The sequence below is a fragment of the Takifugu rubripes genome, chromosome 10, assembly GCF_901000725.2.
Source record: "Takifugu rubripes chromosome 10, fTakRub1.2, whole genome shotgun sequence".
In the NCBI taxonomy this organism is placed as follows: domain Eukaryota; kingdom Metazoa; phylum Chordata; class Actinopteri; order Tetraodontiformes; family Tetraodontidae; genus Takifugu; species Takifugu rubripes.
In genome coordinates this window covers 3,919,337-3,943,808 of record NC_042294.1, presented here as the reverse complement: position 1 = coordinate 3,943,808, position 24,472 = coordinate 3,919,337, and the positions used below count along the sequence as shown (strand labels likewise).

The following is a 24,472-nucleotide window of genomic DNA, read 5'->3' as shown; positions in this document are numbered from 1 at the left end:
TCAAACCGCCGCTACGATATTTGAGGCCTCGCATGGCCGCAGCTGCAGAAGGAGACAGGAGGAGAGAGGAAGAGGATGGAGAGAAACAAACATACATTTTCCCTCAGCTGTGAGGCCACAAGGCTTTAAAGCTCTTGAGCTTTTTAAATGCAATGAGCGTTATTGCCGGTTGTGGTAGTCATGCCGATCAGCTTCACAAGACACTATAATGAGTCAATATATGTAAATCTTTACTAGGCAAACACGACGGGAAACAAAGGCATTTAACTGGTGCTCTCGCTTGCAAGCCTCCAGCGATTCAGCACCGGTAATTTCTCCCCATTGAAAGGCATAATTGCCTGCTATTTGAAGATATTCATGCTCAATTTTTGAAATTAATTTCAATTGGAGGGAAATGTAGAAATGTCAGCTCCAGTGAAAGGGATTTGATTTCAATTATCCTCGCTCAAAGGACTGTGATTTCCAAATACACTTAAGCAAAATTATGACAAGAATTTTTGTTCAGGAAAATTCAGTGTTTAAAGAGCGATTAGGCGATAATGGGGCAGCTTTGAGCCGGCAGTGAATGCAGCCGTCTCCCTCTGAAAGGCACTCAATTATCTCTGATTGCTCCCGCTATAATGTATCAAATAGAGATACCTGCTATTGCCGTAATTTGTGTGAAAATTAACATGCTGCAATTTCCACTAGAGGGAAAAAGGGAGCTCTAATGGGCGCCTAAGCGTACATCAATAAAATGAGGGGAGAAAAAGAGAGATGGAGAGAGGGGGGTGATGAGGAGGAGAGAAAGAGCAAGCTGGGAGAGAGAGAATAAGTGGAAGAGCTAAGGAGGGGAAGAAAGTGAAAAGGATGGATGAAAACAGATGAATAAAAGACAGGGGAAAGAAGAAAAATCGAGACGGGACACATTTGTGAGGGGGAAATAAATGGCCCATTTGTGTTAAGCACTGATGGAAAGATGAAAAGTGAGGCAGTAATTGAGGGAGAGAAAGAAATTTAATTTACTGAAAATATTACAAATTGCACCTGTGCATAACTCCTCAAAATTACCAACCAATCAAGGCAGAGTGCCTATTACTCTCCCATTACATGGAGATCAGATCACACTCTGAATGTGTGTCCAGGGAGGGGAGGAGGACGAATCACGGAGAGATAAACAGATGAGGGGGGGGAAACCGCAGTAAACGTGCCATTATGCAACGAGGAAAAGACGGAGTCAATATAGAAATGTCAGAAATGTGGGTCTCCACTAATATTAGTTTTTCAATCAGGGAAGCTGCCAGCACACCAGGAACTCCAGCAAGATGCACGCAACAAGAGGCAACATATGCCTCGTCCCCCACCAGTGAAGGCAGAAGGAGGATCCGAACATTTATTAGGAATATTAATATGTAAGCTACTTGGTTATTAAAATCAATGTGCTGGTTTGATTATTTTTTTTTAAAGAAAAGAATGCAAGCTTTGTAGAAATCCAGCTAAGGCAACGTCATGGGAATAAAATAGCAGGAGAAGGGAAGGAGAAGATTTAAGAGGGTTTAAATATCTCCCCAAGTGGCACTTCAGCAACTTTGATGCAACTCTTTTTAAGTCATAGAAAATTATGAACAATTCAATTTTATATGTATAATATATGTAATGTCTAAATAAGAAAAAAACATTTGTATAAGCCTAGATATCACTTCTACAACTACAAGGTTGTGCTTTTTGCTTAAAGCAGCTGAGCAATCAGGAAATGAGACAGCAGACAGACACTGTAAACACCATCTTTAACTATTTCTGCAGCAGATACCCTTCTTTATGGCACAACAACCCCCAGACTATGGAAAACAGCAATACTTACCAAACATATATGACAGTATCAATCATCAACTGTCCCTGTTATTTGACGCCCGACAGACACAATGGACTTTGAATCATCAATTTGTGGACAATTTCAGTCTTCTCTGACTTAGCTGCTAACTGCTGCTTTTTATATCCCCAGCTGAGGGCTGTGCACATACCGAACCATCAACATGTCACACACTTGTCTCATCCTGTCGGCCTGATGCCGTTACACCAACATCAATACAATAGGGGCTTCAGGTATTATCCTTTTGACCTTGCTTTTTCTCAAATGTACAGTCACTTTCAGTATTTCTCTGTAAATTAAAGGAGTAAAATGACAGAATGTAGAGATCGGACACTGGTCATGGGATGTGTAAAATAAAAAGACTGCAGGTTTTTAGGGCAGAGAATGGGGCGCACATGTTTTATTCAGTACTGCGGTTTAAAGTGCCACGGCCCTCAGACACAGCAATGGTTGCTTAAGTGGCTACAGTGACAGCAAAAATTGGCCTTCTGGTTTACAACCTGTCGCCACAGAGTCAGCCCCAGCAAAGCAGCCGGCGGGGTAGGCAAGAGCGAAGCGCCCCAGATACAAAAAGAATAAAAAATCTGACAAGAGAGTTAAAGCTAGAGTTGAGACAGGACTGGTGAGAGAGGGGCAGATAAAAAGGACAAAAAAAGAGCCTGATTGAACTGTCATGGGCAAATTGAAAGGCTGCTGAAAGAGTGTTTCTAAATCCAGTAGTCAAACTAACAGCACTGGGAAAGATGCTTTTAATGGTTTAACTACCAGCTCTGGACTGGCTGATGAAGACATGAAGGCAGATGTGGGTGTTTGTGTCTCTCTCTCTCACAGGTACATACATACACATACATACACACACACACACACACGTATATGTATGTACCTGTGAGAGACAGAGAGACACAAACACACACATCTGCCTATACATATGTGTATATACGTATTTTCTGGACTATATGTCGCTCCGGAGTTTAAGTCGCACTAGCCAAAAAATGCATAATAAAGAAGAAAAATAGATATATAAGTCGCACTGGACAATAAGTCGCATTTTGGGGGAAAATTTATTGGATAAAATCCGAGACCAAGAACATACATTTCATCTTGAAAGGCAATTAGCAATCCATTAGCATGGATTAGCAATAGCGTTACAGTATGCTAACGTAACAAATTCAGGTACATGACCCACAACGAACTGAGTACGTGTCTGCTTTGTTAACGTAACATATTAATAGTTATTCAGATAACTATAGCATAAAGAACATCCGAGCAAGTTTACCAAACAATCAAGTCTAACTCCATAGACGAAGCACCGCTTCTTCTTCTGCGTCACTAAAGGAACTCGTTCCTCAGTACACACGCCTACAACACCCTCTTGTGGTTGTCAGTGTGAAAATAACGACAACGTGAAATTCTGTAATGTATTTATATAAGTCGCTCTGGAGTACAAGTCGCACCCCCTGACAAACTATGAAAAAAAGTGCGACCTATAGTCCGGAAAATACGGTGTATACACACACACACACGCACACACACGCACACACACACACGCACACACACACACACACACACACACACACACACACAGACACACACACACACACACACACACACACACCTATATATATGAAACATGACAGTAAAGATTACCAATGGACAGCAAATATAAGGAAAGATTTAGGCTCTATAGCACTAACGGCTGGACAAAAATATATAAGCTTTGTGCTTTGAGCCTGACCTTTTGCAAAACAAGATGAGTGTTTTTTCATTTATTCCTGTGTGAGTGTGTGTGTGACCTCAGGTCTGAGGGTGGCTCTGGAGCAGGCGGGGCAGATGGGTCCCTGGCGAGAGAAGGCAATGGGCAAACGTCTGGTCCTGTTCTGGCAGGCCTGGTCCTCACACACCAACCAGCCCTGTGACAGCAGAACAATCAGATGCATCACTATAACAAACTTTACAGCTAAATGAAGAATGCGATTTATATTTAGATCATATATGCGACAAAACTTATCATGACACCGAAGGCTACATCAGACACACATTCACAGCACTGGTCCAGCTAAACTTTTTATGAAATCCCTAATTTATTTGAGACTCTGGCAACAGTTTTGTTGAAGATTGATGCTCCCCTTTAGCTGCTTCCACACAACAAAAGTGACAAGAAAACTCAACATAAAGGGAAAAACGTGAGGGGGTGGAAAATTAAAACTGCAACAAGAGCTTGCAAGTCACCACCAGCTGCTGTGCGTCAGCGCCCTGCTCTTTGCGGGCAGAGCGATGGACAGCCAAAACAGCAGCAGTTAGGACCCCCTGGGGTGAGACAGTGACCCTGGGCAGGTGCTTTGGACTAACCCTCTCAATTTACCCACGTCTTCCCGATGCCTCTACCCCGGTCATTACTACAGAGGGTTTAACGGAGAGGGGCTTAATGCCCAACTAATGACAGAGCTTTAGTCCCACATCATCAGAACCTCTCCCACTTTCTTCCATCCATCCATCCATCCATCCATCCATCCATCCATCCATCCCACTGCTTTTTCCCCACCTCCCCCCTCCAAACCACTGCACCTATTTCTCCATCATAGACCACACACAAAGACAGGCAGGTGCTGCTCCTCTGATTGATTTTTATTCTTGGGCTTTGTCATCTGTTGATCAGTTCTGAGCAGCTGCGGTGGCCATAAAAGAAATGTTAAAGATTTTTTCTCCCTTGAGGTGTTGAGAGAGAACCCAAACAAGCTTGAATTTAAATCTGCGGAACTTCATCAAATCAAAAAGATAAGCTTACTAAAGTTGGTGAAGCCTGTTCCAGAGGAAGCCAGGCTTAAAAAGTGAAATAGACTTTTAAAATCGCATATTTTATAAAAGCTATCTCTCTCTTTCCCACTCTCTTACACACGCACACAAAAATCCCTTCTTAATTAAAACCAAACACACACATGCACATGGCCAAGTCCCAAATCAATTAGAGCAATCCAAGAGTTCACAGATTTACCCACAATCCCCAGCGTCAACACTAATTATCCAAACACCTGATTTTCTTGGGCAAGGGACAGTGCATCATGGGAATATCAGTGTGTGTGTCACTGTGTGGCTACCTGATTACTGTCATTTTATGTATTTATACTGGTTCCGATGGGTCTTGCTCATAAAAACAGCCACTTTTGAAGGAAAATGTTCAAATAAACTACAACAGATCCTGTGCGGGCAAAAAAAACAAAACAAAAAAAACCCCACAGCATTGAAGGAAAAAAATATATAATTGAGGCATTTCGGGGAAGTGAGGGTGGGGGTGTACAATCGAAGAATAAAGGACCATAATTGCATAATTATAGCAGTGGATACCTGACATGCTGAATGCAGATGTCAAAAGAGTTCCACGTAATTAACGCAACACAGACAAGGCAGCACCATGACAGGGCTCACCACGGAGCGGACCCTCTAGTGATGTCTGATATAGTTTGATATTCAAAGCGATTGTAAATTCCCTTTATGGAGCCCACGACGGTAATGAAACACTCTCTTCCATTGCAGAGCGAGACCATAAAGGCAAGAATGCAGTGGTGTTCTGCACTGTCGATGGGATTCAAGAGAGTGGGGTATACTTTTGTGAAATATTTTGATTTGATGTGATGATTAAAAAAAAAAAACACATAGTGAAATTTTACAAATCTGTTACAAATGCTGTATTTAAATCACTGATGGAATGCCTAACTGGTGCTCAAGGATTCACCTTTAAATAGCTTTTATAGTTGAAGATCTTGTCTCTTGATGCACTCAGAGCACTTAAAAACAGAGGGAAACAACTGGCATCCAGTTTACATCAACTGTCAAAGTTGCTCAAACAAGAGCAGCCAATGTTCATTTCTGCCAAATGTCTATTAATTTCAGCTCTGTTGTTTACAGCACCAAATTTAATAAGCGTTCACCAACGTGACTCCTGAACTGGAAGAATCCACCTGACCAGAATGAGCTTTTGTTCTCCGGCATTTGATACTTCTGCTCTTAAGTGAACCAGAGAAAAAAATTCAGTTTTACTTCACCGACTCCCCCGTCTCTCTCTTTCACACTCGCACAAAATAGAGCTCGAAAGGTCCCACTTTGTACCTCCTCCGCTTTATCAAAGCGTCTCTATTCAACAATTTGACCTTTTGTTCAAAACAGGATTATCACCTCCTCTGGTCTTCATTCACTTTCTCTCTCCCTTCTCCTTTCTTCTCTTGCCCCTCAGCCCGTTTCCAGGGGCGACCCACATGACGAGGGTAATTGCAATAATTTGTTAAATGCCATGGCAACGGTGGTTGGGGTGGTGACAAGTATTGGGTCGTTCAGGAAACGAGCAAATCTCACATTTTGCCAAAAGGGGCAGGATGAGAGGATGACAACAGCGTGTGAGTGTGTGAAATAAAGTGAGGAGTGAACGAGTGTTTGCCCATTCTCAGGGTGCTGGTTTATTGATAATAGTGGGGGGAGCAGGAGGTAATTTCACTAATGATTAATGTTTCTGTGGTCCTTGCTTGGGACGCCAACACATGCAAGGCTTCTACGCACGCACACACACACTTTACCGGCCAGACAAATAACTCTATTTGAACTCTCCCTCAGCCTGAAAGGAATCCTTAATTACACAATATTACCCATCTTCAGTGCCCTGCCGTGTGTGCTGTGTCCACTGCTGTTCAGACTCCAGTGGTTCGTGTTCATGTGTGTGTGTGTCTGTTGCTGTGTGAGGTGTAAGTATTCAGTGGTAGCAGCTGTTTCACACATCATGACAAAGAGCTTGAGGGGGCTTACTCCCCACTTATTCACCAAACTAATTGATTTCTGTTCAGCACTGTGGGAGAGTAACCCCCCCCCCCCCCCCCCCCCCCCCCTCTTTGCATGTGCACACATGCAAAGGTGCATTCCACTTACTCAAGGTGTTACACACTAAAGTGAGAGAACTCTTCAAAGACAACACAGGCATCCAGTTTACATCATATCAGACTTTGAGGACAGTGACAACTTGCCCTAAACCTGATTCCACTCATCCTAAAAGGAATCCAGTGATGTGTTTTGGGTCTCTGGGTATCAGCTTGCAAACAATGTGGCAACATAAATGAACAACACTCCACAAGCAGAATGTGCAAGCAGCCTTCAGCAGGTAGCTTCTATATTAAAATAACTGAATTAGTAGCATTTGTATTAATTGGCTTTCATTTTCTGTGTTAAATTAGGCTGAAACATTTGTAATTAATCAATTAATAATACAAAACATAGACAAATGACAAACTCGCATGTTTTATCATTTTGTGTCCCCTTAATTTAATGGCACCTAACTAAATAATTATTGAAACCAACAGCTCATCTTGATGAATTAACTAATAATGACAGTGAAATGAAGGATTCATCTGCATTTTAGAGCATTTCCTCAGAAGCTAATTTACATTTGGGCTATATTTAGGCAAATTTTGAGATGGCACTCATCATTTAGCTTAAATTAACAAGAAAAAATCAAGATGATGGTGATAAAATTGCCTGCTCCAGACAGCAACACACTTGCTGAACACTGCAAACCCAAAAACTGCAGTTTTTGTTTAAGTAATTTTGGATCTTCACAAGTAAGGCAACCAAGATTGAAAGTTAGAAAAAACGGTGGGTATGAACTATCCAACACAAAGTCCACCATTAGGTTCTAAAGGAAGTCCATTTAGTGGTCTGCAAGTCCAAAAACACAGTATTTTTCTGAGCATGTTGGTTTAAGTGAATGTGAGTTGGTGGTTTATTAGCACATTTCTAAAAACTTGGCACACAAATACTCACAGCGTAGTATTTTTTGATGTGTCGACGGATGTCGAGCAGCAGTTTGTTGCAGATGTTGACAGAGTAGTCAATGGGCCGACTCTCACAGGGGATGTGGCAGCATCGCATCAAGCTGGGCTCCAGGTTTAATCCCTGAAAGAGGGATTGCATGGGAATATAAACACAATAAGGCCACCAGATTTCACCATTATTAATAAATATATGCACATAGAAATGCACCATAGGTGCATGGGACGCAGCACTAGAACCACTTCAATAACAGCAATTTAGCTAGTGTGCAGCTTCACAAATAATTTCTTGCAAGCTCTAAAGTAGTACCGGTAAATGGTTTACACAACCCCCAGGACCAGTAAATTTTAAGAGGTCAAGTTGACCGCAGCACCTCTGAATGGTCAATCTGACAGCATGGTGTAAAGTTAACGCAGGAGGAAAAAAGAGACCACACCAATCTTTAACAATTACTGGAAATACAATGGCTTTAAAAGCACAACATTTAACTGGCATGCTGACAATGGGGAAAATGGCTGCTTCAATGTACAGTTATAAAGATCACGTGTATCTACATATTCTGTAGCTGCAAATATTTCTGCCAGTTTCAGTTCAGGTGAATTATATTGACTCTTTCTATTTCGCCTTTATTTTTGGCTCTTCTCACTTGCTGGAGAGGAAAGCAATGTCCTACTCTCGTTAATGCCCCTTATGTCATTCCCTAAACACACACCGCAACTTGCCTCTCTCGTGATTGTGAGATGGTACGATTGGAGGGTGACTGAATAAATGATTAGAAAAACACGTAGCACTAAGCAGGTTTTGTTACAACATGAAACTTCAGCTCTATCTCCTGAGTCCCTCTCCATCAAACATGTTCCCTCCTTTGTCTGTCCTTCAGCATCCATCCCTGCCTCCTCCTACCACGGCTGGCTCCGTGTCAACCATGGAGTCAAGGCCCGATCTGTCCTCCCCTCTCACTGAGTTGTTAGACCATGTTGACCATCCCAATCAACTCCCTGTCTTATCAGGTTTCCTGCGACCAGGCATTCCGGTCTCTGAAAAAATGTGGGAAAATTAACACCAGCAATCAGATGTGTTCTGCTTACATAAGCAAGGCAAAAAAAAGAAAGCTTTCTAATTTATTGCCAGTTATGTCCACCGGTGGAGGACAGAAGGTCATCAGTTTTATGAGCTTCTTTCAGACAGGAAAAAGCTGTGCGCCCTGCTCCTCATTAGAAGCTGATAACAAGCAAACATATGCAGAACCTTGGCCTTACAAATGGGAGGAGGGAGCGTGTGTGTGTGCGCACCAAGCTGCATTAGATATGTGTTATTAAAGCATCACCAAAAGATAAAAGCTGTATTTTTACATTTGGTGTGTCTGGTCCTCATTTTCATCAACGAACCCAGACTAAATAAGTGAACAAAGTGGCTGAGTAACCACTCTGTACGTGCCTTCTCATATTGCCCCACCCAAATCTGTGGATACGTGGGACACATCCACACAGACCAAAACTCTTTTCACTGGTCTGCTCCATAGCTACATATGTCCTATTAAACATTACTGCAGCTATTTGAGACACTAAATGTTTGTTTTATCAAATGTCTCGTCCTGTCGAGAAAAATGTCCTGAAAGATCAGCTGTACATCGCTGACAAATAACCGTTGAGATTATTACGGTTAAACTTCCACTCACGGTTCCTTCAAAAACACTGTCACAGATGTTGTCTGTGCCGCACTGTGGGCAGGTGAAGGTGAAATTCTCGCAGTCCTTGTAACGTTCCTCGTCGGTCAGCTGGAGAGAAACTCCCAGCAGGTGATTCTCGTCCTCCCTCTGGTACTGCTGCTGAGCCCGGAACTGACTGGGATCCAGACCTGGTACAGAAGCAAACTCCTATCACTTTTCATTTTGTATGAATTAGAGTGTGCACACGGATGCAATAAATATTTCAATCCACACTGGTTAAATTTATGGTCATTAACTGACGAAAGATCTATTTTGCACTTTTATTAGGCTGGTGTAAATTTGGGCATGACTGCATTTCTATACTTGTGTGCCTCAGCTGTCAACAGGCTGTGAAACTGGAATCATGACTAATGCTGTCACATTCCTAAAGAGGGATTAAGTAGTACCAATTGAAATAAGCAGTCTCAGAAATACCTCAAGGCCAGTTTCCTTTTCAAAGTTAAGTGCACCCATAAACTGTAACTCAATAAGAAATATGCTGGCGTCACAACTAATTAGAAAAGCTTGCCCTTTTTCAATTTTATTTACACATTTCACCATAAAATGTGATCGATTTATAGCTAATTTCTATCATTTGTCAGTTTTCTGAAATCCAGCCAATCATTACCCAGCCATGTAGCTATGAGCACTCCATCGATGCCCTCGATGGGGTCACAGATTCGGGACACCACAGGGTGGACCTGCTGGGCAAGGTAGTACTGAGTGTCCAGACTGAGACCCTCCTGTTTCTGGAGCTGCTCTTGTGTGTAAGCTCGCTGACTGGCTGCCAGCGTGGAGCCGTCCTGAATGAAAACACACAGTAAACAGTAGATCAGATGACACCGGGCTGGGCTACAATAGCAAGAATTAGGTGTTAAACCACAACTAAACTGGATACTGAAAAGACGATGTCTGTTTCTGTCACACACACCTTACAAATGATGTAAGAGACCGTATCTCCAGCTTTGACGCGGCGACCACCCTGAGAGTTGATCCACAGTGCCACGTGGACATGAGGGAGGCTTTTCTTGTCTGGATAGTCCTGAGGATCTTTAGCCAGAGCCTACAGCCACAACAAAACAATAATGAGCAGGCAGGTAAAAAAAACCAAAAAAAACTCTCTCCAGAGCCACATCCTCACCTTGTGTATCTCATACTGGTTTAGTGGTATGTCTCCAGCTGCTACCTTCTCCCCCATTTCCACCAGATGTTTCTGGATATTCTCCACAATCACGTCACGGCTCTGATCCGACAGTATCTGACCAATCACATAGCTGCAACGATAGCGGACAGTGACGCAAACTCTTCCCCAATACATGTTCTGGAGACGAAGCTACGTTTGACGTACTTGCCACATTCTTTGGCCAGGTCGCACCAATCTCTGCGCACGATGTCCAAACCTTTGAGCTCCTGTTTCAAGGTGTAGCGTCCATCGCCATGGTTTTCCACAACCAAAGCTGCGTACTTCTTCTTCTTCAGCAGAAGAAGTGACTTAAACACGCCGTCAATGTCGATCTCCAGGAGCTTGTAGAGCTTGTTTACTTCAGCCTTCACCTGAAAAGAGCACATATGCATCAAGCCAAAATCTCTGCTTTTATTTACATTTTATTCACTTTTAATGTCAGAAACAACCTTTACTTCATACCTTATTGCCAAGTTTGAAGACCTCTTCCAAAGATTTGCTGTTGGTGTTTATCATAATGGAGTCTGTATCGCCATAGATGACATCCAGATTCATCTGAATCATGCAAGAGCAGACATGCAGGATGATGTAGACAGACAGGAACATATATACAGATATAGACAGATAGATATATTTTTCCTCCTATGTAAGCTGAGATCATTACATTTACTGACCTTTTGAACCATCTCTTTAGTGTGCATCAAAATCTGGAAGAGCAAGCAGAGACCAAAGCATGAAGAGCAAATGCCTCGCAGCACACAAACATTTTCTTCAGCAATGCTTGCTCATTAATAACCATGTTTTCATGTGCTTTCCTTTGTGTGTATGTGTGTGCATGCGCACGTGTGCGTTTATTAACTGTGCCGTGGTCACTTGAACAGAGCAGGTGACTAACTTTTAAATGGGGGATAATTGGCAAAGAGGGCAATTATGAGAGCATGCTGTGACAAACATCTTTTCAACCCACACACAGCCTAACAGGGCAACCCACACACACACGCATACACACACCATCACCCATGGAGTGAGTGATGGACAAATTAGGGAATTCTATTAGTCCAGGTTGGTTGACGTTTGTGTAGGAACAGGGGAAAAGTGAATCAGAGAAAGTCGGGAGAGGGATCCCAACAGGGGGGGTTACGAGGTGCATAATCTGAAGGGGCTCAGGGGAGACAAGACACAGTTTGACCCATCACCAGCAATCTGCTCCTCAACCAACCCCAGCTGCATTTACAGGCAGGCAGACACAGACACAGACACAGACACACACACAAACACAGGCGCGCGCGCGCGCACACACACACACACACACACACACACACACACAGAAACACAGGCGTGCGCACACAGACACACAAAGAAACACAGGCGTGCGCACACACAGACACACACACACAGAGCGCTGTGTGTGGGGACAAGGACGAGGCTATTTCAGAGTGCGAGGAAGGGGTGTGATCGGTGGTGGTGAGGTGGGAAGTTCCATTCTGTGAAACCAGAGTGGGATTTAAGCATGCTTTATGGGCTGCTGCATACCGCTGTACTGCAGGCCGAGTTCACAGAACAGCTTCTCCATTAAAAACTGAAGTCAAGGTCATGGTCTCGGCGGGCAGAGGACTGCGCTGGAAGACGCTGATTAACGCCAGAAATATTGTTTGCTTCGCTATCAAGTGTCAGAAAAGATCAAGTCTGTCACAACTGGAAGCCTAATGAATTAATAGGGATAAAGGAAATCTCAAATATTGGATCCATCAGTATGGATTTAAAGTTTAAAACTAATGGAAGGCTTATAATTCAGTGTGTTATGAGAAAGATTCTGGAAGAAGAGACACCAAAGGCACCTTTCAAACAACGCAGCTGTTAACATTTCTGTCATTCTCTCTGGCACAGCTGGAGCTTTAGCAACATGTTCAGATGGCAATGCATCCCTTTTTCAGGACAGTCTTAATTTTAGCTTTTTATATCTAAAAATCAAATTTTGGCTGAAAAGTTTTTTCTCTTTCCATATTACATTCTGAAAAGTAATGTGCATACACACACGCACAGATAAAATACTGTGTTGACAATGTTCCTGGGATGATTAATCTAGCTGTGGCCTCTCTAAATAACAAAAGAGAAGAAGAGGTGAGAGACAGGAGCAGAGCGTGGAAGGACCGGGAAACAGACAGAAGGCAAAGGCAGAGAAGTGTTGAATAGAGGGATGTGGGGCAGAGACACAGATGGAGGGGAGGTGAGAACATGTTGATGTTATTGATGTGTGGACTCATTTAGCCTGATTTTCCATATGCTGTCACTTCTGTAAAGATGGACGGCTTCATGGAACAAATCAAGTTTGGCTGTAGTGAGTGAGTAAGTGTGTGTGTGTGTGTGTGTGTGCACACGCGCGCTTCTGCACACAAAGCGACACTCACATATTCTATAAATGAATGCAATCAGATCCCAGTGAGGGTAAATGGAATGTCTTCACTTGAGCAACGGCATTAACCCCAACAGTTCATGCTGCTCACACTGATGCCCGCCAATAAAAAACCTGCAGTAATTATGTTATTTCTTTAAGATGTTCAATATGTGAAAGGATGAATGAGTGAAAGGATTAATATTTTCATGGCGTGAGCCCGCCTCCTCTGCGCAGGGTTACTCCCTTTCACCCAGGAGTCTGCCAACGCTGCTCACAGATGAAGCTTGAGCCACATAATGTCAGAACAGTTAAGCCAGAGAAAGAGGAATCAATTGATACGTTTCACAATCTACAAAGTTCTAATCTGATAAAACCTTGCCCCTACATCCTAAACCCATTTTAACGTGGGGCTTTTCAAACTGCACCTGTGCGTCTGCACACGCGCTATGGCCATTAGCTGCGTGTTATTGCACCCTGTCATAATAATTGATGAGTGCTGCAGCCTTGTTGTGATGGCCGCCTTTCCCCAGCTGTTGCTGAGCTATTTGTTGGCCTTATCTGTTATGGATTTATGTTCTTGTTATCATGTCCTACTCATGTGTTCCCCGTTTCGCTCTCCACGTGTCGGCCTCCTCTTTCTGTTTCCTTTTGTCAGGCTGTCATTTTTGAATAAATGTTCCAGGTTCTTTCTAGTGACTGGTTAAAAAGTGCTGTGGAGGGCCTTGACATAACATCGGCAATGTTTTAGAATATAGAGTTAAGAGAATATCCTGCTCATATCAAAGACAAAAATATTGTATATCCATAACCATATAAGCAGGAACTTATTAGTGGAACCTTTATCCACCTTCACAGATTATGTGTTTTTGATAAAGACATCACTCATAAACTTCATGCAGGTGACAAACAAAAACACACCATTGCTTTCACCATCTCAGAAATAACCTCTGTGTAATAACGATGAATGAAATAAGACATATTTCCTGAATGTGCAGCTCTGAATAGCTTTACCCAGAGCCTCACTGTAATTCAGCTCATTGTTACACTGTCCAGAACAGTCTTGATGTACTGGTCTAACCTCAAAGCTCTCACGGAGCCATTTCCACCAGGACCTGACAACTGCACTAAGGAAAAATGGCTTCTGAGCACCAAACACGGAGAAACAGAAAAAGAAAAATCGATTTGCATTCAGCAGGTGGCCAGAAACATGACTGCAAATGAATCCTGATGTCGCTCTCTAACTGCTGGATAAGAAAAAGAGCGTCCATTTACCAACGAGCCTGCTACAACAATTTGTTTAATTATGGTATGCTACAATTGGGAATATTTAGCCCTGTGAGTAACATTATAGCTTAAGTATCAACAAATCCTTTCATGACTTTGGAGTCAATATAACATTCATTATTTTCTCCAATTGAATCGCCATTATTAGGGTCGATAAACATGGTCTCCCTGTCTAAATCTGGATCTATCAAAGGAATCCAACTGTAAATGTAGCTAGTATCTCCTGTATGTTTGTTAGTTTGTAGCTGGCAGAGCCTGACACAGCCTGGTTAAAGGAGATGATATAATACACTTTATTTTCCCCTTGGGGAAGATCTGTCTTGGACTCAGTGCAGCCCGCATGGATGCTTCAGCTCCAGGGGACAAACAGCATATGGACAAAATGGCACCAGCTGTACCAGTCACAACACTCTCCAACATGCCAAGAGCATGGCTATCACTTTAAAATAAACCATTACGTGACATAATTGCAGCATATTTAACACATAATGGTTTTATACATATGTGAGATCTTTCTTGGTGTCTTTGTACAAAAGCCCTAAATTTAGTTTTAAATTATCCAAAAATCAATAATTATAGTTTACAGTTGTTTTTATCTAGACAGACATAAATATAAATAGTGAATTTGTTTCTGAAGCTCATTTGCTATTAGATTAATTGACACATGCTACGTAGAGCTAAACTGCTAATTACTGTGCTAACTAATGAAATGTAATGTATCCTTTCTCTAAATGTGCAGACAATATTAGTTGGCAACAAAAGTTACCTAGATGTTTTATCAAGTACACTTGCGCCATCTTACACAATTTTCCTATCTCCATTGGCAACGCTGTGTTACAACTCTGGAGTTGTGGTGAATATGACCATAGCTATGATGAAGTGGAACAGAGCAGATCTCACAAGTTGGGAAGTTTTTGCAGATGTTATATGGTCAATTTTCAAAATAAAAGCCTGGAGTTTGTAGCTATAATAAACACTGAAATCTAGGAAGCAGGCTGCACATATGAGCGACCTACATGCTAAGCCAGCTAACCCATGTCCTAATCATCTTCTTATTTACAGTTCTCTCAGAAGTCCTTCCACAGGCACCATGTGTCAGATCCATCAGTAATAAATTATAATCCCTGCCATTAGACCATTCTCACATGGCCTCATTAGTAGGTGTTACTAAAGTTGCAGCAAAGACACTGAAACCCATCTCCTGTCAGCTCTCACAGACAAGCTAATATAGCCAAAATAGCAGCACCGTTCCCATGTGACTATTTGTTAAGTCCACTCATATCAGGAGTAAAGCCAGGTCTTTAAAGGGACTCCAGGTCCATGGAAACATGCAGCCCTCATTTCCCCTGACATGAGAATGCATACAAGAGTGGGCTGACACACACGCCAGCGCTGCCTGGCTTACATATTCATACGTCTAATTCAGGGAAATGGGAAAACGACTCCTGAGATTCGGATTCAGAAGGGGTGATTAAGACGCAGAATGGGAGAAATGAGGGCACAACTCACGCACTTGTGCAACAATACTGGGGGTTAAGATATTCCTGTGTCTAATTCGCAGAAATGATTTGTGGTTCTTGAGACATATGGAATGATACAGAACCTGAAGGAGGGACACTGGGGCAACAATATTTACTTAGACTTCATTACAAGTCCACATACTCTTGTACACATATGCACGTAGAGGCTTAACCTAAACCAAACTTTGACCCCTCCACACCCTCAGATCTGTTACCCAAACCCGCTTCAATCCCTCACTCTGCATACCATCCAATAATGTCAACTACAAGCTCCTGTCAGGCTGTTTTTAAACACAAGGACAGAGACTCAATTACAGCCGAAAGGCTCTGGGGAGTCATCCTCTGCCCCCTCGCACCCCTGCTCCCACCCGGCAGACACACACCTGCTAAATGCTGTCATATTCGCTGGCAAATGGGTCAGAAGGTCAAACCAATCTGTGCTCTACCACCTCTACTGTTAATATTTCTCAATTGTTAAGTAGCGAGCATAACCCCCCCCCCTCACACACACACACACCTATGTTAAGGTGGTAAAATTAGGACCCCTACAGTGCTGTTGGAAAAATGGAGCAACCTTATTTCCACTAAAATTCAGTAAAGAGAAAGGAAGTACATTCCAAGAAAAGCCACTTTTGTGGTTCCCTTGACTGGTAATAAATGCTACTGGCTGCGACTGGGACCATTAACACCAGCAGCAACAACAAAAAAAAAAAAAACCACCACTGTTGCTGTCGGAATACTTTCTTCTGTGATTCTCACCATTTGTCTGAGTATGGACAATAAAAGTCTTCCTGGCGTGACAAATGCATTCATAAGTCCATTCTAACTGCACACGTGTAAGCTATCTGGTGGTTCATATATCTGTTTCTCTACACCCAACTGTTCTCTGGCGAACATACAAAAGAACCCAAAATAACGCTGAGGGGTTAAGGGGGACATCAATCTGTGGCTGTGTAATCCAAAACCTTCACCTTCCCCTTAATACCCATCAGCCCACCCTTTAATACCCACACATACCAGGACATAGTAGGGCCACAACAAATGGTGCCCGACAAAGGGCAGAGTTCACCCAGGAGCACTTGCGCACACACATGTACATCAACACGTATGTGCAGACCCAGAGAGATGTGAGATAAACTGACGGAACACGGATGAATGAAAAGGAAGCTAAGAGGGGGAGTTCCCTACTTAGCTTGGCAAGACCGATCAGAAGAGGCGCTGCCGAATATTTGTCAATCCCCTCATCTGAAACACCCCCTCAGTGAAGAAGACCCCGGTTGCCTGACCCGTCCTGCCACTAGAGGGGTTCAGGCTTCAATTTAAAAGCGGAGTGGGAGAAAGACAAGAGCTGAGCCAATCGATAAATACACGGAGGATGTGTTTCATCCGAGCAGACGAGGGGTGCACGGCAAAGGGCAGGGGTGGATTTACGCCACGGACAGGGTTACATGTCGCAATTACAAAAATAAAAAGCCTCCTAAATCATGCTATGCAAATAGAGTGCCAATGTGACGAATTAGACGAGGCCGGGCTGTCAACCACAGTGCTCAAGAACACACTTAAAAAAAGGGCCATTAATGCCAGCTGGCTCGCTACAAACGGAAACTACCAGGAATCTCTGGCTGCTGTATGTTTAACATTTGGAAACTGGGCCAAAATGGCTTCCTAACAACAGATTTTGTTCAAATAGAGTCTAAGATATAAGATTAAACCACTTATTAATGGCGAGACCTTATTTATAGGGGGACTTCCTGGTTACACAGCCTTTAGTATAAATAGACATGGATACCTGGTAAACAAAACAAAACAACCAAATTATGTGAAGGTATCACCTTCAGCGACTCGAATCAGCACATCATGCCTTCAGTTTGGACTTCGCCTTTGTCAAGCATCTCTTCAATCTGTCATAATACCACCAACTGTGTGGATGTGAAACCACTGAATGGCCTATAAATCATGAGCATTTGTCATTACAGCTATTCTTACTCAAATGCCTGGGGAAAAATACTTATCAAAACCTTCAAATTGATCTTTTAATTCATGAGATATGAGGGATAATGCCAATCTCAGTAGTTCTTTGACCTGTTGAGTGCGTAAGAGACACTCGTAACAATTTCCAAGACCCTGTCAGATTGGGCTAGTAAAGATATTTTAAAGTTACACTGCTTGCAGTGAAAGATAAAGCCAGAATAATGGGAAAATCTATCTAACCCTTCCACCTACGATAGATGACACAAGCAGTAAATCTGCAGGGAGAAGACTCGCACCTGTCGCAGGGAATCAAATGTGCCTCTTTAACAACGTAGTCCTTTTAGCCAGATAACGTGGCCAGAGACGCGAGTGAGTGACAAAATAACACACAGTTGCTGCCCTTCCCTCCATTAGAGCACACAATGAGTGTGTAAGGGATCGTAATGAAGGACTCCCCTGAGGCAAAGCTTGTTGCCTCTGCTGAGGATGTGTACTGTCAGAGCTCATTAAATGAACATGAGACCCGCAGAAACGTAGGGAAGACAGTCCGTGTGTGGGGTTTGTTTACAATACCAGATTTAGCTACTGATGTCATGTAATATGGACACCACCATGTGGCTCCAAATGTGTAGGCTGGGAAAAAAACAAAACAACCTATGTTCTTTACATGAAGAGAGCATATGATGATGTTGATAATACAGATGGTCACAAACTCATTTTAAAGAACGTACATTGTAGTGAATGTGTGGGGGAGTTTTCTAATTGACAAATTTTATGAAAGGAAAAAGGAAACCGGTAACATGTGTTAATGTGCCAACAGTGTCATCGTGTGGACATACATTGAAATAACAGAATTATTCATTCTGCTGAAGAGAAAAATATCTACTGTGGTTAAAGTGTATCTGTCTAAGGTTTAGTATCCTGCTTCATCTTTTTTAGCATTGAAGAAAATTGTCAAGCAATAGTTTGGCCCACCTCTCTGCCTTTGTGAGTGACGAGGGCGGCGAGTGGCTTGGCGTAGAAGCGGCTATAGCTGAAGCCCAAACATCCGTACATGCTGTTAGCAGTCAACTTCAGAGCTTTCTGCCGGATGTCATACTGATGGAAAATCAGATTTTGTTTAGATTGACAAGATTAGATCAAATGTCACAGAATAGGTGAGAAGGTAAAACCCTAATTAAGACCCTGACTTTAACCGGAACCTTCTAGTTAACAATGCGTACCTGCAGGTAGGCGTCTGGGTTGATGTCCTGCTGTTTCATCAGCTGTTTGACTTGTTTACGTCGCTCCACCAGCTTCCTAATCTCTTTGGGGAGAATTCCCATCTCCAGGCTTGAATCTGGAATCTCGGGAATCTCTTCTTGATCCTCTTCCTGTTACCATAGAAACAATACAGTAAGTGTGTGCTGACACTTTGCTGAGCATTGTTATCGATCTCCGTCCAGTGTGCCACAGGTGAACACGCACACACCTCATTCTTTCTCTGCAAGTTGAGAGCCTCTCTCTGCACAGTGGTGAAGCAGATATTGAACTCCTGGATGATTGAGGGGTACAGGCTGTTGAAGTCAAGCAACAGCACAAACTTGTCATAAAAACCTACAGAAGAAAGATAGCGAGGGGTTTCAGGAACAGACAAATGAGACACCAATGAGACAAAATAGACCAAAGAAAAAAAAACCTAACCCTAAAAAAAAAAAAAAATCCAGTCTTACCAACTTTGGGATCCAGCACCAAACCTCCAGCATAGGCGGCCTTTTTCTTCCGCTTGCCTTTCCCCACAGCACCTTCGTCTTCTCCTTCAGCCTGAAGAGAAGAAGCAAAAGAGTCAAGGGTGTAAAGGATGCAAACAGAAACTTTGTGACTGTCTTCAATTTCACCATTTCCAGCTGGGTCTTTTTGAAGGAGGGTTTATCAGGAACAATGTAGTTTTTCTCATGGAAGGCGTGAAGCAGGAGAAACTCGTTCCTCTCAGAGCGACCGCCCATCAGAGTCCGGGACTGTGGAGGAACCACAGGAGACAATGTGTGATTAAAGCAAAATTAAAACAATATCTGTGTTTTGTGGAAATTCAAAAGGCTGCTATCAGGTTTGATTATTAAACTGTGCAACCATGACGTTGCCAGCGATGTTGGTGATCTGCAGGGCCAGAGGCAACACATTCAGTTCACACATCATCTGCAGGATCAACTTGGCGTCCGTCCACGTCAACTCCAGCAGGCGAAGCAGGTGAGGGGAGTTGCTGAAATGCAAACACAGACCCATTTTTCAACACACAAATGTTTTGGGGAAAAAGATGCAATGATGGTGGAGAATGTTCCAGCAGACCTGTAAAGATTTCTGATGTTTTCTTGAGGAACCGTGACTCTCTCCACCTTCAGGATGTGTGCGGTCAGTTCAGTCAGGTGGTAACTTTTACAGCGTATTAGCTCCTTGGCTGAGATCTCCACATCACACACCAGGCGGCCACAGGTGGCGCTCTTCTCTGCGAAGGCGCTGCGACCCTGAACGACACAACAAAATAAAACGCAATAAAAAATAAATCTCTTTTGAGCACTTAAGTCTTCTTACCCCTAATTTGGGCATATTGGCCCGACGGAGACGTCCAATTTTAGACCAGTGGGGGACTTTGCAAACGCTGATTCTCTGCAAAATCACTTCTAAATCGAAACCAAAGATGTCGTGACCCTAAGAGAAAGATACAAGCAAAATATATGGCTTTGCTGTGAATCCTATATGTGATAAAATGATGATGACATGCTATTATCTACTCACCACCAGCACATCAGGGTCAATTTTGTGCATCTTTGCCAAGAAGAAGCCGAGCAGAGTTCGCTCTGTCTGGGCTATTTCCACTTTTCCGTTCTGAAAAGGGAGAGAGGGGTGTGAAATAGTAAAGTCTCTGGACTCAACTGACTGATGTAATCTGGACCAGTACAAATAAGTTTAGCCCCATCCAAACTCACCTTCTTCCTCACGGCCTCTTTGAAATCATATGGGAAGATACAGTCTGATGGTTTACTGATGACTGCAAACAGAGCAAACACTGACACTTGAGGGCATGTTCATTCTCCTGGATTTATGACTCAGTTTACACGGTAAAAAAAATAAATATCTGACCGCAAAAATGTGACTGGTATGGAGGCTCGGGCGCAGCTTTGTCCATCTGGAACTGATGGTGGATGAGAGCTGCCAAGGACACGATCTAGAGAGGAAGAACAGCAAAACCAGCATTAGGTAACAAATCCTTATTTAAGAGCACGAAACAATGTCCGACTGTGCACTCCAACCTCGTTGTGGAGCGTTTTGGGGTTCTGCACCGTCTTGAGGCTGATGGACATGACGGTGAGGGGTGGGGGCACCAGGTCTTTGATCACACTGATCAAGTCAGGCTTCAGGGCCAGAGCCTCCACCTTACACCAGCTGACGGGCTGACTCATGCGCTCTGACAGAAGAATGTGCACATTGGGTCACTATAACTGTTAATAAATATATAATGGTAGCGCAATTCCGTCCTTACGTGGCGTCGTGACGTCGAGCCAACACGGGCCTTTAATTTTCCTGCTGAGCAGCAGGTGCTCCAGAAAGGAGGTGTTGGTCCCAAATATGTGAGAAAATGTTGAGGCCTTCAGGTCTGAAGGTAGTGCAGGAAACTCAGCCTGTGAATAACAAGCCTCGTCACTTTTACTGCATAGCCACACAGAATATTTGTGCCTGTCTACTCACAGAATATCTGACTTCCAGGTACTCGCCGTGACTGGAAACGTCTGGAATCTCAAATGCGTAGTTCTTCTCCACTTTCTAAAAACAGGAAACGGAACAAGCAGCAGTTACATTCGTGTCTCAGAAAGTTAGGCCGCAGCAGTTGGTAATTCTGACCTTTGACTTGTATTTCATGATCTTGAACTTCTCGGAAAGCTCATTAAACTCCTGGTAGACATCCATCATTCCTACAGGCGTGTCAGACACCTCCCCAGTTTTGGGGTTTACTCTCTGTTCACAGAAGCACAAACATGGTGAAGCAAGTCCAGATGACCCCCACACTCTGACAAGCTAAAGACTGACAACCTGTCACATTAACTCAGAATAAGCAGGTTACTCACATACTCCCGAGGCAGGAGATACATGGTCCTCTCAATGTTTCTGACTGTAACACAGCAGCTGACGTGAGACTTGGCTGACTCGATCCACACTTTTCCAAACAGGTACACCACACCTGGGCCACAGGTGACACATTACAACCAGGATATAGTTTACAGCCTTGTCTGATTGACCAGCATGATCATGGGATACCTGGATGGCTGTATGGCTCTTCGAAGGCATCCAACCAATAGAAGCGGAACACCTGCTCCCCATCTGGCTCCTCCACCAGGGGGAGCTGGCTGGTGTCCACTTGGATATCCACTGGAACCGCGCTGGCCCTGTCTTCTTCCTCTTGTTCCCACGAACTTTCAGTCTTGCTGGAGCTGGGAAAGGAAAGTGCAGGGAACACAGGACACCCACCCTCTGAGTCCCAAGTTGGAATAACTGTACAAAATAAAGACGATTTTTACGCCAACCTCAAAGAACAGAGAGCTGGTAAAAATCTTACAATAGAATAGGATCATGGGGTTCCATTTTAGGCTCCACTTTAGGCGCCACCTTTGCTTCTCCTTTACTTTTAGCTTCGTCCTTTACCACAGGTTTCTCCTCCTCGAGCTCGACCTCCATCAGCTCATCGAAGTCGACCTCGTCAAAGTCCAGTGTGTGACTCACTGAGAAAAGAATCGTTGAAACCTCAGGTGCTGCAAGGTTAAAAACTGAGGAGGGGGGGGAGAACCATGGTATCTGCATTTAACCTTCAGTTTCTAGCTCCTCCTCTTTTGTCTTGTGTCTCTCTGTTGGAGGAGCCGGGATGGAGGAGGGGTGACGGATGGACGGTCTGGCTGTGCTATTAGCTGGTGGTGGCTTGATGACCTTGGATTTTGACCCCATAGACTCCTGATGTTACAAATATGAGTATTGTGGTTTAAACTATAAATAAGCAATATTTCAACATTTAGATCACAGGCGGATGACTGAAGGACACCTTTGACATCTGAGGTTTTATGGAGAAGGGGTTCATGGGGGATCCATGAGACTTCTTTTTCTTAAGAGTGACAACTGGTGGAGGAGTCAGAAGAGTTTTTTTCTGCAGGAAACAGAGAGAAACGATTATGTATAAAACTGCTTATGGGAAAGTAAAGTTAAATGTCAAAATGCAAAAAAATGAACCCACCTCAGAGTGCAGGTCTTGCAAAATATCTCCTAACAGCTCATCTTTGGATAAATCCACATCTTTCTGAAAGAATATTGCAGAATGCTAAATCAAAAACAGGTTCAGGTCAAGACTTGAAATGCAAGTGAGCAAGAATGCCAATGCACCTCAGCAGGTCTTTTTACATTGCTGTTCATGAACAGGCTCTTAATGGTGTTCGGCTTGGCAACAATACATTTCTTCATGTTTTTCTTTGCGTCTGCTCCTTTAGCACCAGCTCTCCCTGTGGATGAAACACTCTCATTGGGTATTTCAGCCAAGGTACATGAAATAACACTGAAACCATACTTTTGTACCTTTGTTTTCCACAATGTCTTCTTCCAGGTCATCGTCAAAGATCTCCCTTCCATCCTCAACATAGCCTATTCCATCTGAACGAGAAGAAAAACATCTCTCACACACACCTATATACCTGCAGCTGTGTGACAGATTGAGACCCACCATCATCAACAATCCAGTCGTCTTCTTGTCGGTCTCGAACAAGCTTTGAATACTGTTCTTCATCCACCTCCTCATACACACTTGTCAACTCCTCCACCTGGAAAACATCAACACTGGCTGAAGGTAGATGAACCAAAGCAAATGTGCTGTTAATATAATAGACTACAAGTATTAATTATTCTAATCCTTGCGTTGACTTAATAAATACCCTCAAATATCTAAAATAGCAGTCATGTCAATTTGATATTTAAGTATTTGCCATCTGTCAGAGAAATTATTGTTATACTGATATTCAGTCTTCCGACCAAAGATTCCTACCTTATATTTGATTTTCTCTCCCTTCTTGGCTTTCTTGAGCTGATCTAGGGCCGACATTCTCCCGGACTTTGCTCTCTTCTCCCGTCTCGAGCGAGACTTTGCCAGGCCGCAGGTATCGCCTCCATCATCTGAGGAAAGGAACACACACGACCACTCAAGCACCCGCACGAACATGGCAGACAACTCTGCTGTCCCAATAAAACTGCACCAATCCGACGTTTGTGGAGTGCAGATACGCAAGGCGCACACTAATAGTGTGAATCAGTTCTAATAAAGAGGTAAATTCAAATAGTAATAGCCAATGTCAATTTTCCAGAATGCTAACTAACGAGTTAGCTTTCTTCTTGGCTACATTGAGGAAAAAACTTCAAAACCTCCACCTAAACCCATGATTAAACAACCCTCACCGCCATCCGGAGCGTCCACGTCTTTGTCTGGGTGTGACACCGGAGCCATGACTTTCACTCTTTTGCTGTAATGTTTGCTGAATGACAGCTGCCCAACTCGGCGGGAGAACAACACAAAAACAGGACCGGATCGTCCGCGCCAAATTCTCTTCCCGGGGACTCGAGTGTAGCGGATATTACGTCACTGACTCCTCAGCCAATAAAGTTGAAGCTCTCGCTATTTCATTTATCCACAGGGTAGCAGTATTGTTCCAAATAACAGGCGTTATTTACTCAACATACGGTTATTGTTATT

General features: G+C 43.2%; 1 protein-coding gene across 1 annotated transcript in view; it reads right to left on the bottom strand.

Moving 5' to 3' along the window:
- The window catches only part of pola1 (polymerase (DNA directed), alpha 1), a 35,432-nt gene extending 11,078 nt beyond the window's left edge, over nucleotides 1-24,354 (bottom strand). The window contains exons 1-35 of the mRNA XM_003967875.3: nucleotides 24,178-24,354; nucleotides 23,771-23,898; nucleotides 23,453-23,549; nucleotides 23,308-23,382; nucleotides 23,119-23,234; nucleotides 22,973-23,035; nucleotides 22,784-22,885; nucleotides 22,554-22,695; nucleotides 22,307-22,469; nucleotides 22,009-22,181; nucleotides 21,819-21,931; nucleotides 21,595-21,708; nucleotides 21,442-21,516; nucleotides 21,236-21,374; nucleotides 21,006-21,160; nucleotides 20,836-20,920; nucleotides 20,682-20,743; nucleotides 20,491-20,580; nucleotides 20,287-20,403; nucleotides 20,044-20,219; nucleotides 19,828-19,957; nucleotides 19,596-19,715; nucleotides 19,431-19,521; nucleotides 19,190-19,314; nucleotides 18,942-19,091; nucleotides 18,694-18,816; nucleotides 11,223-11,255; nucleotides 11,011-11,103; nucleotides 10,714-10,919; nucleotides 10,507-10,639; nucleotides 10,297-10,428; nucleotides 9,994-10,168; nucleotides 9,336-9,514; nucleotides 7,649-7,780; nucleotides 3,643-3,759 (exon numbers count right to left, since the gene is read on the bottom strand). Of these exons, the coding sequence (XP_003967924.1) occupies nucleotides 3,643-3,759; nucleotides 7,649-7,780; nucleotides 9,336-9,514; nucleotides 9,994-10,168; nucleotides 10,297-10,428; nucleotides 10,507-10,639; nucleotides 10,714-10,919; nucleotides 11,011-11,103; nucleotides 11,223-11,255; nucleotides 18,694-18,816; nucleotides 18,942-19,091; nucleotides 19,190-19,314; nucleotides 19,431-19,521; nucleotides 19,596-19,715; nucleotides 19,828-19,957; nucleotides 20,044-20,219; nucleotides 20,287-20,403; nucleotides 20,491-20,580; nucleotides 20,682-20,743; nucleotides 20,836-20,920; nucleotides 21,006-21,160; nucleotides 21,236-21,374; nucleotides 21,442-21,516; nucleotides 21,595-21,708; nucleotides 21,819-21,931; nucleotides 22,009-22,181; nucleotides 22,307-22,469; nucleotides 22,554-22,695; nucleotides 22,784-22,885; nucleotides 22,973-23,035; nucleotides 23,119-23,234; nucleotides 23,308-23,382; nucleotides 23,453-23,549; nucleotides 23,771-23,898; nucleotides 24,178-24,226 (4,173 nt within the window). The 5' untranslated portion in view covers nucleotides 24,227-24,354. The remainder of the gene's footprint in view (nucleotides 1-3,642; nucleotides 3,760-7,648; nucleotides 7,781-9,335; nucleotides 9,515-9,993; nucleotides 10,169-10,296; nucleotides 10,429-10,506; nucleotides 10,640-10,713; nucleotides 10,920-11,010; nucleotides 11,104-11,222; nucleotides 11,256-18,693; nucleotides 18,817-18,941; nucleotides 19,092-19,189; nucleotides 19,315-19,430; nucleotides 19,522-19,595; nucleotides 19,716-19,827; nucleotides 19,958-20,043; nucleotides 20,220-20,286; nucleotides 20,404-20,490; nucleotides 20,581-20,681; nucleotides 20,744-20,835; nucleotides 20,921-21,005; nucleotides 21,161-21,235; nucleotides 21,375-21,441; nucleotides 21,517-21,594; nucleotides 21,709-21,818; nucleotides 21,932-22,008; nucleotides 22,182-22,306; nucleotides 22,470-22,553; nucleotides 22,696-22,783; nucleotides 22,886-22,972; nucleotides 23,036-23,118; nucleotides 23,235-23,307; nucleotides 23,383-23,452; nucleotides 23,550-23,770; nucleotides 23,899-24,177) is intronic.
- Between the last annotated feature and the right edge of the window lie 118 nt (nucleotides 24,355-24,472).